An 18,166-nucleotide genomic window follows, 5' to 3' on the forward strand; every position below is an offset into this window, starting at 1 on the left:
TATTAAAGTTGTTGCGGTTAAAACGTACGTAGTTGAACTTGTGCTTCATAGGGGGTAGTGCAACTTACAATTGTAGTTAAGTACTATACCTTTATGTATGTATGCGTATTACCGGTCGAGTTCTTATATATAATTAGGTACTTGTACTTTTTATATGTACCTCCTATTTAAAACCTGCATTCATCGAGTGTTATTGTGGGCCGGTACAATTACTTCCGGTTCAGGCTTCAAATGCCTGAATATTCTGTGCATGGGATAATGAAATAAGACCTCTGTTCTGCTTTCATTGGTTTTCAGATCAAGAGGTAATAATTAATAGAAGCAGTTTGGGGCATTAGTATTAGTATTACGACGCGAGAGGTGAAATTCTTGGACCGTCGTAAGACTAACTTAAGCGAAAGCATTTGCCAAAAGATGTTTTCATTAATCAAGAACGAAAGTTAGAGGTTCGAAGGCGATCAGATACCGCCCTAGTTCTAACCATAAACGATGCCAGCTAGCAATTGGGTGAAGCTACTTTTATGGCTCTCTCAATCGCTTCCCGGAAACCAAAGCTTTTGGGATCCGGGAAGTATGGTTGCAAAGCTGAAACTTAAAGGAATTGACGGAAGGGCACTACCAGGAGTGGAGCCTGCGGCTTAATTTGACTCAACACGGGAAAACTTACCAGGTCCGAACATAAGTGTGTAAGACAGATTGATAGCTCTTTCTCGAATCTATGGGTGGTGGTGCATGGCCGTTCTTAGTTCGTGGAGTGATTTGTCTGGTTAATTCCGATAACGAACGAGACTCAAATATATTAAATAGATATCTTCAGGATTATGGTGTTGAAGCTTATATAGCCTTCATTCATGGTGGCAGTAAAATGTTTATTGTGTTTGAATGTGTTTATATAAGTTGAGTGTTGGTTTGTCCCATTATAAGGACACTAGCTTCTTAAATGGACAAATTGCGTCTAGCAATAATGAGATTGAGCAATAACAGGTCTGTGATGCCCTTAGATGTCGTGGGCTGCACGCGCGAGTTATATATATTTGACATATATATACATGAGTTGTATTTCAATAAATAAGAATGTACACAGTGTTGTAGATTTGAACTGGTTTATTCAGAGAATTGATACAAACTGAAGTCAAGCTGTGCAAGAAGTGCTATTATATACTTGGATGTTGGCGGCAGCCAAACCGTCTGAGTTGTTTATAATTACGTTAGCATATTCTGACTTTGGAGTTGTGGTTAGTGTTTATATTGGGACTTGGGTTGAGATTCGTTATTAGTTTCAGTTGCAAGAGATTGCAAGCTTGGTTGTTTATGTTTACGTTAAAAGAAGCTAGCAGTCCCAGTTTGGGTTATTAGTTTATAGTGGAAGCTTGAATGTTTATGTTTACATAATTGACGATCGCAATCCCGATCTAATGGAATGCTTTGTATGTGTTAGTGTTGGGTAAGTGAATTTGAATTCTTTTAAAATTAACATGAATATTATTAGGTCTTAATTTTATACACAAGTAAAATATTAATATTAATATAATAATTGCAAATGTAATTGAAATGCCATAACTTATTTTTTATGAAATTTTAACTCTGTGATTTCTTTTAAGTTTTCAAAGTTCTGTATTGAGAAGTGTTCAAAGTTTATTGTGTTTTTATAAGATTGGTTCAATAAGTTTGTTGGGTAAAAATCTATCATAAAATTCTATTTGTTCAATTACTAAGTTTTCAGATAATATTGAATTTTACAGTTAACAAATTGTATTAAGTAGTTTCCATTTAATGTAATATTTCTTTGATCGCAATTTTGTTTTAATTTTTCGTTTTACTGTTTCATACAATTATTGTTTCATCATCTATTTGTTCTATACTGGATTTATTGTTGAATTTGAATTTACAATTGTTGTTTATTGTGCAGCTTTTACTTAATGTTAGTTCCCTTAAAATTACATTTTCTTTATAATCGTATATTTTATTACAAATTTGAGTAATTAGTAAATTTTCTTGATCAATTTGAATATTGTTGCTGTTAGGTATTGCAGTTATGAGTTTGATGTCTGTTTTTACAAAGTTTTGGGTAGCTTGATTGCCATGACAATTGCGTTGTTTTTGTATTTTAATATGCCCATTCTGATTAATTTAATTTTATAAAAATCTATTTTAAATTTATTTATTTCGTCTTTTGATAATATTTCTGGTAAAAATATATTGTTTTTGCTGATGCAATGGTTTCTTGAATATAATTTAATTTTTTCTTCAATAATTTTTAAAGTTCTCATTTGATCATTGAATAATATGTTTTTATTGTTTCTTTTGTTTGGTTATTCATTTTGGCTGAAAGAAGTTCTATCATATTTCTGTCTTGATGGATTATGCCTGCTAGTGTGTTAATAGTATTATTAAAATGGTTGTTAATGTGAATTTGTTAGTTTAAGTTAGTGATTGCATTGTGATTATTTTGATCTATTATATTTAAGTGTTCTATAATTTCTTCCCTGTCCTCATTGTTCATAAGGCCAAATAGCCATTTATGTACGGTGCCTATTCCATTAAAAATACCTCTTTCTGTTCGTGTTGATGGAGTGATAGAACTTACTTTTGCCTTTAGTAATTCTATTTCATCAATTAATGTTTCCTTATTTGCTATTTCGATATTCTTTATATTGTCGTATATTTTATTTATTATTATAGTGATTTGATTAATGTCTGTTGAAAAATACGTATGTAAATACATACAAGTGCAAGAATTATATTGATATTCGCGCATTACATATATTGTGTATGTATTGGTGGAAAGGGATCTCAAGAGGCAACGGCAACCGAGCCTTCTGGTCGTCCTCTCACACATTCCTTCACTTTTGTGCACGCGTCTAATTAGCGTCACTTTAGTTTCGTCAGCGAGTTTGTGCGGTTCATAAAACTTAAAATCAAAGTGTTCTGGTTGCTTGTGGGGACAATAAATTAATAGATTTCTATAGGTTATGGGCCCAGACACAATTGCAACGGATTAATAATAGGAATGCTTTGATTGTTTAAAATAAAAAGAAAATAAAAGTGAATAAAAAGTGAAAGCATATATGTGAATATTTGTGTGTATATATGTATGCATTCACATGCATATGTACTACGTTTGCAGTCAGCATCGAAATATAATTGCTGAAAGTGTTTGAATATTGTGTGATAGAAATTGCACAATATAACTTATTAATTTCACAATATATGACGCTGCGACCAATTCGCCGCATAAAATTTTTCACATATTTCCAGGAAGAAGCCAAGACGAATCGCCGCATAAAGATTAAAAAAAAAACACGTGATTTGAATTTCACCATAAGTTCTCTTCTTGCACTTTTGTGCTACCGTTTTCGTGTTGCTGAACTGTGCTGCTAGACTTTGTTGCTAAACTGTGTTGCTGGACTGTGTTGCTAGACTGTGTTGTGTTGCTAAAAGGTTGTTTGCTAGGAAGCGTTGCTGTGTTGGAAAACGATGGATAAGGGTAAAAGAAACATAAAACCATTTGATGGTGAAAAGTACTCTATTTGGAAGTTCAGAGTTAGAGCTCTTTTGGAGGAGCATGATTTGTTGAAAGTAATTGATGAGATAAATTTCGAAGTGAACGAAGAAAACAAAAGGCTGAAAGAGCTGCAAAAACTTGATCATTGAGTATTTAAGTGATTCGTTTTATCTTTTGCTAGCAATGACGATGGAGCTAGGCAGATTTTTGCGAATTTAGATGCCATTTATGAAAGAAAGAGCCTAGCATCGCAACTATCACTTCGTAAGAAACTTTTGGGGCTTAAGTTAAAAGGTGATGCTCCACTCCTTAATCACTTCTATTTCTTCGATGACCTTATAACAGAACTCATCGCATCAGGAGCAAAGCTAGACGAAATGGATAAAATTTCCCATCTACTCTTTCTCTTCCACCCAGTTACAATGGAGTTATAACTGCGATTGAGACTTTACCTGAAAGTAACTTAACCTTAGCTTATGTAAAAACACGACTTCTTGATCAGGAGATAAAGCTTCAGAATTTGAGCAAGGATACTAGCCACAAAGTGCTGCAGACAATAGGCAAAAAGGACTTTAAAGATAAGTCTAACAATAAAGTAGGTGCGAAATTTGGAAAGAAACCAGCCAAACCCTTTTGTTAAGCCAAAACCAAATGCTTTTATTGCGGAAAACCAGGTCATTTCAAGAAGGACTGCTTCTTTTTAAAAGACAGGAAATCACAATTCAATTGAAAGTGGTGGAAAGGAAAGGCAGGCTCAAATGGCAGCAACAACAACAGCAGCAACAACAGCAGCGGCAGCAGTGGTGGCACAGCCGGAGCGTAGTTTCGCTTTTATGATGACAAATGCAACATCAAGCCCGAGCACGGATGAGGTTGAGTTTATCCTAGACTCAGGAGCATCGGATCATCTCATAAATGACGTAGCTTTATTCTCCGACTATGAGCGTTTGCAATCGAATGTGGCTATAGAGATTGCCAAACGCGGAGAATATATTCATGCTACAGCCAAAGGAGTGCTTAATCTCACCAGCACTGGAAACCAAATCACCCTACAAAACGTACTGTATTGTAAGGATATTCCTCACAATCTGCTCTCGGTCAAAAGATACAGGATGCCGGGATGACCATAGAGTTCAACCCTGAAGGCATAAGAGTTTCGAAAAACGGAATATTGGTTTTGCTGGATTCTGTGAGTACAATGTTCCAATAATAAAATTTAAATTGAACAGTAAGGTATTTACGTCTAGAATCCCAAATAGTGCTGAGTATCGATTGTGGCATGAACGATTGGGCCATATAAGTGTAGGAAAATTTTTGGAAATAAAACGAAAAGGTCTCTTTGAAGATAATAATCTTTTAAACAATGTTGAGTCAAATCATGAAGTAAGTGAAGCTTGTGTAAGTGGCAAGCAGTCTAGATTAAAATTTGAAAAATTTAAGAACAAAGACAATATCCAACGACCACTATTTGTAATCCACTCTGATGTTTGTGGTCCAATTACACCACAACTATAGATAATAAAAACTATTATGTAGTTTTTATTGATCAGTATACACATTACTGTGTGACGTATTTGGTAACATATAAGTCGGATGTTTTTTTTTTTCAAAGATTTTGTGGCTAAAAGTGAGGCTCATTTTAACTTAAAAGTTGTTAACTTGTATATTGATAATGGTAGGGAATACCTTTCTAATCAAATGCGTGATTTCTGTGTTGAAAAAGGCATCAGCTATCATTTGACGGTTCCTCATACTCCACAATTAAATGGTGTATCAGAACGGATGATTCGGACAATCACCGAGAAGGCTCGCTCTATGATTTCTTGTGCTAAACTTGATAAATGTTTTTGGGGGTGAGGCTGTTTTAACGGCAACATACTTAATTAACAGATCCCCAAGCAGAGCGTTGCAGAATATAAGTAAAACACCGTATGAAATGTGGCATAATAAAAAGCCTGTATTAAAGTATCTCAAGATATTTGGTTCGACAGTGTATGCACTAAATAAAGTGAGAAAACGAAAGTTTGATGAAAAGTCAATCAAAACTATACTTGTCGGGTATGAACCAAATGGGTATAAATTGTGGAATGAGGAATCAAGGAAATTTATGTCAGCTAGAGATGTTGTGGTGGATGAGATTAACATGTTAAAATCTAGAGTTTTACATGGAGAAGAATCTGTGGTTCAAAGTAATTATGTTGAACCAAATATTGACTCTTTAAATAGAGAAAGTGAAGAGTTGGATTTTCCTTTGGAGGAAGAGATTGAATCTGTTGATTCTGGATTAAATTTACAACTCAATGAAAATTCCACAAATCTTGAGAATGCCGATCCAGTTGTAACTGGTGATAAATTAAAAAGAAATTGAAAATGATGAAGAAATCAGACGCAGTGAAAGACTTAGAGGTAAACCAAAATTATCATATCGATTCTTAGAGAAATGTCTTATGAATACTCAAATATGCTTGAATGATATTCCAGTTAATTTTGACGAAATTAAGTTTCGTGATGACAGATCTCTATGGGAAGAAGCCATAAAAGATGAACTCAACTCCCATTTTGAAAATAATACTTGGTCCTTAGTGCAAAAGCCAAACAATAAAAACATAGTTGATTGTAAGTGGGTATTTAGTATAAAACAAGATGAGTTTGGAAACTTAGTGAAATACAAAGCAAGGCTTGTAGCGCGGGGTTTTACTCAAGAGTATATGACTGACTATGATGAGACATTTGCACCAGTTGCACGAATCTCAAGTTTCAGATTTCTGTTAGCTCTTTCAAATCAATATGATTTACTTGTCCATCATATGGACGTTAAAACTGCATTTCTAAATGGAACTCTAAAGGATGAAATCTACATGAATATCCCAAAAGGCTTAAACCAATTTTCTGAGAATCAAGTTTGTAAACTAAATAAAGCTATATATGGTCTTAAGCAAGCCGCTAGATGCTGGTTTGAAGTCTTTGAAAATGTATTGAAAAATGTTGGATTTGAAAATCTAGCAGTTGATCGTTGTATTTACATTTTAAATAAGGGAGATATTTCAAGGAATATATATATTTTGTTATATGTTGACGATGTGGTAATTGCTACAAAGGAATCTGAAACTATGTCTAATTTTAAATCGTACCTTCAAGATAAATTTAAGATGACTGATTTACGAGAAATTCGTCATTTTATTGGTATAAAAATTGATAGAACAAACAGTCAGATATGTCTTAGCCAGTCAGCATACATCATAAATGTTTTGAGAAAATATAATATGGAGGATTGTAATGCAGTTAGCACCCACTTCAAAGCAAATTAGACTATGAGGCTCTTCAATCAGAGGAATCATATGATGCACCAAGTAGAAATTTGATTGGCTGTTTGATGTACATTATGTTATGTACACGACCAGATTTAAGCACTTCAATAAGTATTCTGAGTAGATATACAAACAACAACAATAAGGAACTATGGCAATGCCTGAAAAGAGTTCTTAGATATCTGAAGGGCTCTGTTGATTTGAAGCTCACATTCAAGAAAAATGTTGATTTTAAAAATATTCTGATAGGATATGTAGACTCTGACTGGGCCGGGAATGAAACGGACAGAAGAAGTACTACTGGATACCTATTTAAGATGTTTGAGAGCTGTCTGATTTCATGGAGCACCATGAAGCAAAATCTGTTGCTGCATCATCTACTGAGGCAGAATACATGGCCTTATTTGAAGGTGTTAGAGAAGCCCTATGGCTTAAGTCTTTAATAAAAGAAATTAATCTAGATTTAAATGGTCCAATAGTTATTTTTGAAGATAACCAAGGCTGTATTAGTATTGCCAACAATCCTACCTGCCACAAAAGAACGAAGCACATAGACATTAAATATCATTTAACTAGGGAACAAATTGAAAAGAAACTAATTTCTGTAAAGTATATTTCCACAGATCTCCAACTTGCTGACATCTTGACGAAGCCGTTACCATCCGCCAGATTCAGTATTTTGAGAGCCCAGATGGGACTTTTGAATAACAGCAAACCTAACCGAAACTGTTGTCATGGACTAAATATTAATTTAAAAAAAGGGTCCACTTACTTTAGTATTGAATAACTACGAATAGCTTTAAGCAACTGAAGTTCCTTAATCAATAATCTTGAATACTTGTATATTTTTTGTTTTTCACTATGTAAACTTAATTTTTGGTTATTTTTATTTGTATAGATCTGGTTGGGTTTTACTGGGTTTCCCCAACTCTTTGCAGCAAATGCTGGATCTAATTGTAATCCCCAGAAGAAGAAAAAAAAAAAAAAAGAAAAGAAACTATATGAACAAACTAATTAAAATAAATAAGCACAATACTCGTCTGTCAACTATTCTTTATATATCAATGTAACTCTTGAGGTGGCGTGTTGAAAAATACGTATGTAAATACATACAAGTGCAAGAATTATATTGATATTCGCGCATTACATATATTGTGTATGTATTGGTGGAAAGGGATCTCAAGAGGCAACGGCAACCGAGCCTTCTGGTCGTCCTCTCACACATTCCTTCACTTTTTGTGCACGCGTCTAATTAGCGTCACTTTAGTTTCGTCAGCGAGTTTGTGCGGTTCATAAAACTTAAAATCAAAGTGTTCTTATTTATCTGGTTGCTTGTGGGGACAATAAATTAATAGATTTCTATAATGTCAATAATGTGCAAAATTATAATAGTTTCATTTACAATTTCTGTAGAATACATATGTATAGGGACATATCCTGCCTCCTCTTGAATTGGGACCACATGCAGTCTAGCATGTGTCATTGATAAAATCATTAAAGTGATTAATAAAATATTCTGAAAGTGCGAGTAAAAGAAAAAATGTATATATATATATATATATGTATTTATTACTAAAACTGTTAATGTATATGTGCATGTATTTTAATTTTGTTCCATTTTTAATGGTCTTTTGATATTACATGGATGAATATCTTTCTAGTTTGGCGTATCTAAAATACGGCTCATCTTTATGTCTTAATCTTTTGTAATTTTTAATTGGTCCTTCCTCTCTTTTTCTTCATACTGTTCTCTTTCTTCATTTAGTTTTGTTATGATTTTTCTTTGTTAGCGCTTATTATTTCTTTAAGGTCTTGTGAGTTCCTTGTATTTTTTAGCTTCGTTTGGGGAGCATTTTATAGTTGTGTGATACCTATTATTGTAAGTGTTAACAGCAATTTGAATTTTTGATTCTATCGAGATGTCTTCATCTATGCTATTGACAATTTCTATTAACGTGGAGTGAAGTCTTTCAATGTCTGCGTTACCTGTGTGCGAGTTTGGTTTTGTTAAATGTAACTCGACTTTTTCTTTATTTAAGAAACTTTGAATCTGTTCTGATCTGAATTCATTATCCATAATAATTTTGTTGGGCTTGCCAAATTTTGTGAATTGCTCTATTATAATTTGCAATTTTTCCCTCAATTCCTATCTTTTATATTGTATGCAGCTACAAATTTTGTAAGTTTATCTATGATTGTAACAAATGATCGGTGTTTGATATGGAAAATGTCTATATGAATTATTTAATTTTTCTCTTGAGGAGTTTCTGTGATATTGAATTTTGCTTTGATCGGTTTCCTGTCATACTTAATTTCTCTACATTTTGTGCAGTTGGATATAACTAAGTTAATGTGCTCTCTAAGTTTTGGATAATAAATTTTGTCTTTCTCGTTCATGCCACTATGTAGGGATTCTTTTGTGTGATATAAAGCTATTTGTTTGTGGAGTTCCTGTTCGTCATTTATGTCTACTGCTCGTTTTGTACATTTTAAGAATTTTATATTTTTCGTGTCTTTAAAACTGTCTATTATAATACATTGTACTTTTATAGTAAATGGAATCTGGTACTTCTGAATATATGCCAATAGTTCCCTATTAATATTGTTTAAGAGTTTCTGTTCTATTTCTAAATTGTCGTCTGCTGGATTAATTTCAATAATTTTTCTGCCTTTATTTTTAATTATACTGTCTGTTGCTAAATATGTGATAATGATTTGAGTTTTGAATTTATTAACTATATCATCTGTTATATAAAAATCTATTGGTTCGTTCTCGTTTGCTGAGTGAATTGTGTCTGTCAATGCTAAATTTGATTCATTAATATTTTCTTTTGTCTATAATCGGGGCTGTTTCCTGCCTAAATATTTGATATGACAATCAAATTCTTGTAGTTTCAATATCCACCTTTGATGTTTGTCCTTGAGGTCTTTCCTTTGTATTTTTTATTTAGATACATAATTGGTTGGTGATCAGTTATAATTGTAAATTGTGTGCCATATAGGTAATGCCTAAAGTAGTCTACGGCATACACAATTGCCAGAAATTCTTTATCTGTCGCGCTGTATTGCTTTTCGTGTTTGTTTAGGGTCCTAGATACGAATGCTATTGGCTGAGTTTGCTGTGATAACACTGCTCCTATTGCAAAATCACTCGCATCTGTCGTTAATGTAAAAGGTTTATCGAATTCTGGGAATTTCAAAATTGGATGTGAGCTTATAAGTTCTTTTAAATTTTCAAAAGAATCTATAAATTCTGGGTCATTTTTATTAATATTATTTCCTTTTTGTAAATATTTGATCATAGGGTATGCAATTTTTGAGTAATCTTTTATGAACTTTCTATAAAACCAGTCATGCCTAAAAACCTTTTAGTTGTTTTTGTTTTGGGATTGGATTTGGTCGAATTCCGTCTTTACTGAGTACATGTCCTAAAAATTCTGTATCTTGTTTCATAAATGAGCATTTATTTACTTGTATTTTAAATCTGTGTTCTTGGAGTTTTTAAAAATTTTTTCTAAAGCATGTTTGTGTTCTTCGAGCGTTGTTGAGAATATTAAAATATCGTCTAAGTAGACTACACATATTTTGTTTATGTAATCTCTTAAAACATCATTCATTAATCTTTGAAAAGTTGCTGGTGCGTTTTTTAGTCCGAATGGCATTCTAACGTATTCATAAAGTCCTAATAGTGAAACAAATGCTGTCTTCTCTATGTCTTCTTCAGCCATCAAGATTTGATGATAACCTTTTGCTAAGTCCAATGTACTGAAATATTGAGCCCTACCAAGTTTGTCTAATATTGAGTCCATGAGAGGTAACGGATATTTGTCTGGTATTGTTACATGATTTAATCGACGATAGTCTACACATAATCTATATTTTTGTACTCCTGAATTATCTATTTTCTTTGGCACCATGCATTTAGGTGAGCTGTATTTACTTCTGCTTTTTCTTATTATGCCGTTTCTTTCCATTTCTAAAATTTGTTTTCGAATTTCTTCTTCATATTTTGTTCTTATATTGTGTACCACTGTATTTGTATTTGTCAATTGGTCGCCTTCTTTATATTATAACTTGTTAAATCTTTTGTTTAGATTGGTAATAATTTCCTTTCTTCTAAATTTAAATCTGTTAAATTAAAAGCTTTCAATTTCACTTACTTCCAAAACACATGCCTCTTCAGGATGCTTGGAATGGAATGGAATTTCAGCATAATTTATCAGTTTAATTGTTTTCTTCTTGAAATCAATAAATTGCACGTTTCTTTGGATGAAGTCCATACCCAATAGAAAATCATATGATTTATCCAGGGTAAAGCCACCCATCTTGAACGAACTTGTGGAGAATATTGAAATTCTTTTGGTGCTTCTGTCATAACTAAGTAATTATTAGTTTCAAACTTTGCATTAATTGTATGAATTGTTTTTGAATATTTTTCAATTATTTTTTAAAATTTTCCTGCACTCTATTTGTGTTTAATATACTAATTGTGGATCCAGTATCTAACAAAAAGTAAATTTACAATCTTCAATTGTTCCTTCTATTAAAATTTTTCTTTCATCCGAGGCTACTGGGTAAAAAAATCTTTAGGGATTTCACTTGTTGTACTTTTATTATCCTCATCAATTATATTATCAACACTCATTGCCTCTGGGGATTCTGTCTAACATTTTGACTTTCATTTTTATTGTAATTATTATTAAAGTTTGGATATTGATGTGGATTATTGTTAGTATTCTGATTTTGTTGATTACTGTTATGATTGTAATTAGTATTGTTATTCCTATTTTGTTGTTGATTGTTATATTGTCTCCTAGTATTTTGTCTTTTGGAAAATTGCCATTATTATTGTTTTTATTATTATTATTGTTGTTATTATTATTATTATTGTTGTTATTATTATTATTTCTTTGATCAATATTGTTACCTGAGTCATTCTCGGTATTTTTACGAATTAACAATCTTTGATTTAAATTTCCAAAATTTAGACCGATATATTTAGCAATTTCATTTCTAACCATTTGCACTGTTGTTAATGGCATTAGCGAGACTGCCATGGAGCCTGCAGCTAATTCTTTTATTCGTTGAATCAATAGTGAACTTAATATATTTACTAAGCTTTCATTATTTTCAAATACAGCAAAGTCTGTTATTTCTTCCACTATGTACCTTACCTTAATATCTAAATCTTTAATAGATGTCACTCTGAGATTGTTGATTTTCCTAGTCAAACCCATTTGGTCCATTCTTGGCCGGTAATGATGTCGCAATTTCTCCTTACATTCCTCCCACGTTGTCGGTGTGTTGATGGTGAGAACTGTTCTTGCCTGTCCTTGAATCTTCGTGTTGAATATAACGCTGAAAACCTGATCCGCATCATCTGCATATTCCTGCATAATCTGGTCCACTGAAGCAATGAATCCATGGAGAGTACCATCTTGTCCAGTAAATGTTGGAAGATATCGAGTTTCCTTTTCAATCTGGTTTCTAGCTCTTGTTTTTGAGTTCACATTTGGTAGTTGCATTTGTTGAACAACAATTTGAGTGAGAGCCTGAATGCAATGCTGCATTTCGTTTATATTTTCGTTTTCCATTTTAAAGTTTATATATTTTTTTTATCTTTGATTGTTAAATTGCCACTGGATTGTTTAGTTTTTAGTTTAGTTGCACAATTATGACTTTGTCCCTTTTATGCCACTATTGTTTTACACTTTTTCACTTTTGGCGATAATTGTTATGCCTTTTCAGCTAAGTTCAAATATCACTTCTTAGTGTGTGTTTTGTTTTTGTTTTAACTTTTTCACTTTCGATAACACTTGTTATGCCTTTTCAGCTAGTTCAAATGTTACTTCTTAGTGTGTTATTAATTTATCCGTCCGTTCAGACCGGTTGCGCCAGTTATATATATTTGAAAATATATATGAGTTGTATTTCAATAAATAAGAATGTACACAATGTTGTAGATTTGAACTGGTTTATTCAGAGAATTGATACAAACTGAAGTCAAGCTGTGCAAGAAGTGCTATTATATACTTGGATGTTGGCGGCAGCCAAACCGTCTGAGTTGTTTATAATTACGTTAGCATATTCTGACTTTGGAGTTGTGGTTAGTGTTTATATTGGGACTTGGGTTGAGATTCGTTATTAGTTTCAGTTGCAAGAGATTGCAAGCTTGGTTGTTTATGTTTAAGAAGCTAGCAGTCCCAGTTTGGGTTATTAGTTTATAGTGGAAGCTTGAATGTTTATGTTTACATAATTGACGATCGCAATCCCGATCTAATGGAATGCTTTGTATGTGTTAGTGTTGGGTAAGTGGTAAGTGGTGACAAATGAGATGGGAAGTGGTAAGTGGTGACAAATGTATAACTCGCGCTACAATGAAAGTATCAACGTGTATTTCCTAGACCGAGAGGTCCGGGTAAACCGCTGAACCACTTTCATGATTGGGATTGTGAACTGAAACTGTTCACATGAACTTGGAATTCCCAGTAAGTGTGAGTCATTAACTCGCATTGATTACGTCCCTGCCCTTTGTGCACACCGCCCGTCGCTACTACCGATTGAATTATTTAGTGAGGTCTCCGGACGTGATCACTGTGACGCCTTATGTGTTGCGGTTGTTTCGCAAAAGTTGATTGAACTTGATTATTTAGAGGAAGTAAAAGTCGTAACAAGGTTTCCGTAGGTGAACCTGCGGAAGGATCATTATTGTTTTAATGCATCTAACCGTTAATAAATTAAATTTGTTTTCTCTTTTTAGGAATTGCAATATTTAATAAATTAAGTAACTAATAAATATAAATATTTTATTCAATCATATGAGATACAATTATGCAACATATAATAATTTAAATTAGCTAAAAACCGTTTGTTATGTATTATTATTATTATATACTGTATTAAGAGTGTTTTATGTGTTTTGGATAAAATAAAAAACTGCGTGTATATGTACCATAATATACATGCGTTGCAAAATGTATTGTGCATATTCCAGTGCGCATACATTGGTTCGCAACACCTAAAGAAAAACAATGTTGTACCTGTTTGCAGGTTAACGCTTTACATATGTTGATCATAATAAATAAATTTAGCTAAAATATACTTGTCATATATCTTATTATTATCGATTATGTAAAACTAAGACATTTCGCAACATTTATTTAGGTATAAAAAAAAAAATTTTATTGAAGGAATTGATATATGCCAGTAAAATGGTGTATTTTAATTTCTTTCAATAAAAATATTATTGACGTAATGAAATAAAAAAATTGTATCACTCTAAGCGGTGGATCACTCGGCTCATAGTTCGATGAAGAACGCAGCAAACTGTGCGTCATCGTGTGAACTGCAGGACACATGAACATCGACATTATGAACGCATATCGCAGTCCATGCTGTTATGTACTTTAATTAATTTTTAGTGCTGCTTGGACTACATATGGTTGAGGGTTGTAAGACTATGCTAAATAAGTTGTTTAAAATTTTTCGGAATTTTAAGCACATTGTTTATTATTGGATAATATAAGTGTGAATCTAAAAGTTCTCGCTTAAGATATTCATAATATGAATTAATAAATGAAAATACTAAAACTCTGTTGCATGAGAAATTTGAAGAATTATATGTTCTTTATTCATTTCAAATAATACTGAGGAATGTCTAGCATAAAATATATTATTTTATAAACTAGAATTGCCTCTTATTAACGAATATAATATAAAGAATAATTTTGTGAAAATTATGGACCTTCAAAAAAAAGATAGTATATTTCAAAATAGGCAGAAAATTGTCTATAAGTGTAATTAAACAACCTCAACTCATATGGGACTACCCCTGAATTTAAGCATATTAATTAGGGGAGGAAAAGAAACAAACAAGGATTTTCTTAGTAGCGGCGAGCGAAAAGAAATCAGTTCAGCACTAAGTCACTTTGTCTATATGGCAAATGTGAGATGCAGTGTATGGAACGTCAATATTCTAGTATAAGAAATTAACGATTTAAGTCCTTCTTAAATGTGGCCATTTACCCATAGAGGGTGCCAGGCCCGTATAACGTTAATGATTATTAGATGATGTTTCCAAAGAGTCGTGTTGCTTGATAGTGCAGCACTAAGTGGGTGGTAAACTCCATCTAAAATTAAATATAACCATGAGACCGATAGTAAACAAGTACCGTGAGGGAAAGTTGAAAAGAACTCTGAATAGAGAGTTAAATAGTACGTGAAACTGCTTAGAGGTTAAGCCCGATGAACCTGAATTTCCGTTATGGAAAATTCATCATTATAATTGTAATATTTAATCAATATTATAACGATAGTGTGCATTTTTTCCATATAAGGACATTGTAATCTATTAGCATGTATGGAATTTATCAAACAATTTTGATAAGAGTTTATTTAAATTAGAGTGCTTGCATTTTATTTATTTATTTGGACGTTGACGTACTAACGGCAGTACCATCAAGTGGCCCAGCGATACCAAGCACGGGCTTGTTGACGCGCGGACAAAACAAAATAAATTTGTAAACAGCATGCATTAAACGAAAACCGCGAATAAATATTAAAAGACGCAGGACAGCTAATTAAATTAGATTAAAAATATGTTAGAATAAATGTATAATAAAATAAATAACAATTAAATACTCAATAAATAAGCTAATAATAAGGTTTTAAGCAAAGGAATAGATTTACTAGAGCAAACTACGTTATTGAGATTATTATAGTTCACACACAGAATACGGAAGGGATTATGGCAAGCAAAGTTAGTAGATCTACGTGAAATGAGAAGAGGAAGAAAATTCCTAGTGATCCTGACAGGAACTGCAAAACTAATTTGACTTAACAGCTCCAAAGAGTCTATTTCACCATTAATTAGTCTCTGTATAAAACAACACTTTGCATAGTTCTACGGTCAGAAAGAGAAGGAAGGTTTAGTAATAAAAGTCTACTGCGATACGGTGGTAATCTAATATTAGGATTCCAATTTAAGCTACGAAGAGCAAATAATAAGAATTGTTTCTGCACCGATTCAATCCTATCTTGATAAACCCTATACTGGGGATTCCAGACAAGAGATCCGTACTCAAGGATAGGATGAACCAGTGAGACGTATAAAGTCTTAGTGATGTAGGGATCATTGAACTCTTTCGACCAGCGTTTTATAAATCCCAAAACACCCATGGCCCTATTTACAGCAGACAGAATATGTTTATCGAATTTTAGTTTTGCATCAAGCAGAACCCCTAAGTCATTCACACCTTCAATTCGCTCAAGAGGAGTATCATATAACACATAGTTATTTAACTGAGAAGAACCCCTACAAAAGGTCATAAACTTAAACTTATTGCAGTTGAGATGTAACATATTTACTCTGCACCAAGATTCTAGACGATTAAGATCACATTGTAACAGTGAGCTCTCAAGACTATTATTAAATGTCAGGCAAAGCTTAACGTCATCGGCGTACATAAGTACACGGGAATGCACAATAACAGAAGGAAGATCATTTATGAACAAAGTGAACAATAGAGGACCCAAATGACTGCCCTGGGGCACACCAGAAGTGACTTGAACACATTTAGATACAAAACCATTATAATAAACATTCTGAATTCTGTTGGAAAGGTATGAGGATATCCACTCAATTAGGCTATGAGGAAACCCTAAAACATTAAGCTTATACAGTAAGAGGTGATGATTAACAGAGTCAAAAGACTTACTAAAATCAGTGTAAATGACATCCGTTTGCATTTTATTCTCGAATCCTTTAATTACAATAGAAGAGAACTCCAATAAGTTAGTAGAAGTGGATCTAGACTTCACAAACCCATGTTGGTAAGGTGAAATTATAGATTTACACAGATGTTGCAGTTGAGAAGTTATAATTTTTTCAAATGCTTTCGGAATCGCAGACAATTTAGATATACCACGATAATTTTGAACTTTAGATTTGCTCCCTTTTTTTAGGATAGGTATAATGTATGATTTTTTCCAGATTTTAGGAAAAGAACATAAGTTAACGGATAATTCAAACAATTTAAAAGCGGTTTACAGATACTACCAGCACAATACCTTAGCACACAACTAGGTACTCCATCCGACCAGCCGAAAAACAGGTTTTATAGCCAATAGTTCCGTTAAAATAGAGCTTTCAGTAATTAAAGGACCAAAACTACAATTAGATGAATTTAACTGATAAGGATAAAAAGGAATTTTGAGAAATTGGGACAGAATATGTCGTTTGGAAAAAGTCCGCAAATAAATCGGCAACATCATGACCATTAGGTACTGTCATATTCTCCAAAGACATATATGCTGGTGATGACGCGGATCTACGATTCGAGTTAACAAAGTCGTAAAATCGCTTTAGATCACGCTGAAATCTTATTCTGCACCTACTCAATAATTATTATAACACTCATTGTTATGAGTGCGAAAAGCAGCTTGAGCAACAGAATAACGGAGAAAATCAAAAGAAGAGCCAGTTCCCTTGAATTTTTGTAAAATCTCGACTTACGATTTTTTAAATTCGATAATTTCTTAGTAAACCATGTAACGAATCACTAGTGTAATATTCGTCTGGTGCTGGTGGAAGGTTTACTAGTGTGGCGTACGCGCTGGCTTCTCCGGGCTTTGCTCAGATAGCATGGGGTTCAAGGAAAGGGCCAACTAATAGGACGCACCACTTATAATAATAATACATTTAAAATTCGCGTACATAAGGGAAGACAGAAAAGAAGGAGTGCAATGGGCAGGTTACATGAAACAATAGTGAAAGAGAAGAGAAAGGGAAGGAGAGGAAGGTAGGTTAACAAAGAAGACGGAGCCACTCTCTAACGCAACACAGCTGTTATTGTGTGCAGACGCCCACCCTACCGTGATCCTGCATTCAAATGCCAAAAATTAAAAGTTGGCAGGATCCCTAAAAGACAGTGGTTCGGCTAACCTACTCCTGCTTGGTTATGCATGGTTCCAAATAAAAGTGAACAATTAAGCGGACATACTTAATTTATTAACATATAAGAAAAGTGATTTGAATTTTAACATTACAAACGAAATGACAAGAAAAATAAATAAATAAATAAATTAACGGACAAACATAGTAAGTGTGTATGAGGCGTAATTAAAATAAGGCAAAAAGAAAAAAATAAATAAAGAAAAACAAAAAATAATTAACCTATAAATATAAAATATGATCTAACATAAATATAATATAAATAATTATTTTTGGTTTTGAAATTTACTAATAATTTAAGAATTTTGCAAATAAACTGAATTCACTGAGAATGATGGAAAACACAATGCATATAGGCAAACATTATTTATCTATTTAAACATAAAAGAAAAACTCTGCGCA

The 18,166-nt window shown here is 32.9% G+C and overlaps 1 protein-coding gene and 1 pseudogene across 1 annotated transcript; both read left to right on the forward strand.

The window, feature by feature from the left end:
- Window positions 1–5,648: 5,648 nt before the first annotated feature.
- LOC132797949 (uncharacterized) lies at window positions 5,649–8,008 on the forward strand. The gene is made up of 4 exons (XM_060809695.1): window positions 5,649–5,694; window positions 5,867–5,911; window positions 5,987–6,121; window positions 7,437–8,008. The coding sequence occupies exons 1-4, from the start codon at window positions 5,649–5,651 to the stop codon at window positions 7,598–7,600; spliced, it is 390 nt and encodes a 129-aa protein (XP_060665678.1). The 3' UTR covers window positions 7,601–8,008.
- A 6,079-nt stretch (window positions 8,009–14,087) lies between these two features.
- LOC132797954 (5.8S ribosomal RNA) lies at window positions 14,088–14,265 on the forward strand (annotated as a pseudogene).
- Window positions 14,266–18,166: the final 3,901 nt, after the last annotated feature.

The sequence above is a fragment of the Drosophila nasuta genome, unplaced genomic scaffold (assembly GCF_023558535.2).
Source record: "Drosophila nasuta strain 15112-1781.00 unplaced genomic scaffold, ASM2355853v1 ctg39_pilon, whole genome shotgun sequence".
NCBI classification, from domain to species: Eukaryota; Metazoa; Arthropoda; class Insecta; order Diptera; family Drosophilidae; genus Drosophila; species Drosophila nasuta.

Excerpts from the sequence above, each read along its gene's own strand:
- LOC132797949 (XM_060809695.1), top strand. The coding sequence starts at position 5,649 with ATGTTAAAATCTAGAGTTTTACATGGAGAAGAATCTGTGGTTCAAA. Across the intron at positions 5,695-5,866 it reads AGAAGAATCTGTGGTTCAAA|AAATTGAAAATGATGAAGAA; the intron begins GTAATTATGTTG and ends TAAATTAAAAAG. Across the intron at positions 6,122-7,436 it reads CAATAAAAACATAGTTGATT|ATCTCCAACTTGCTGACATC; the intron begins GTAAGTGGGTAT and ends ATATTTCCACAG.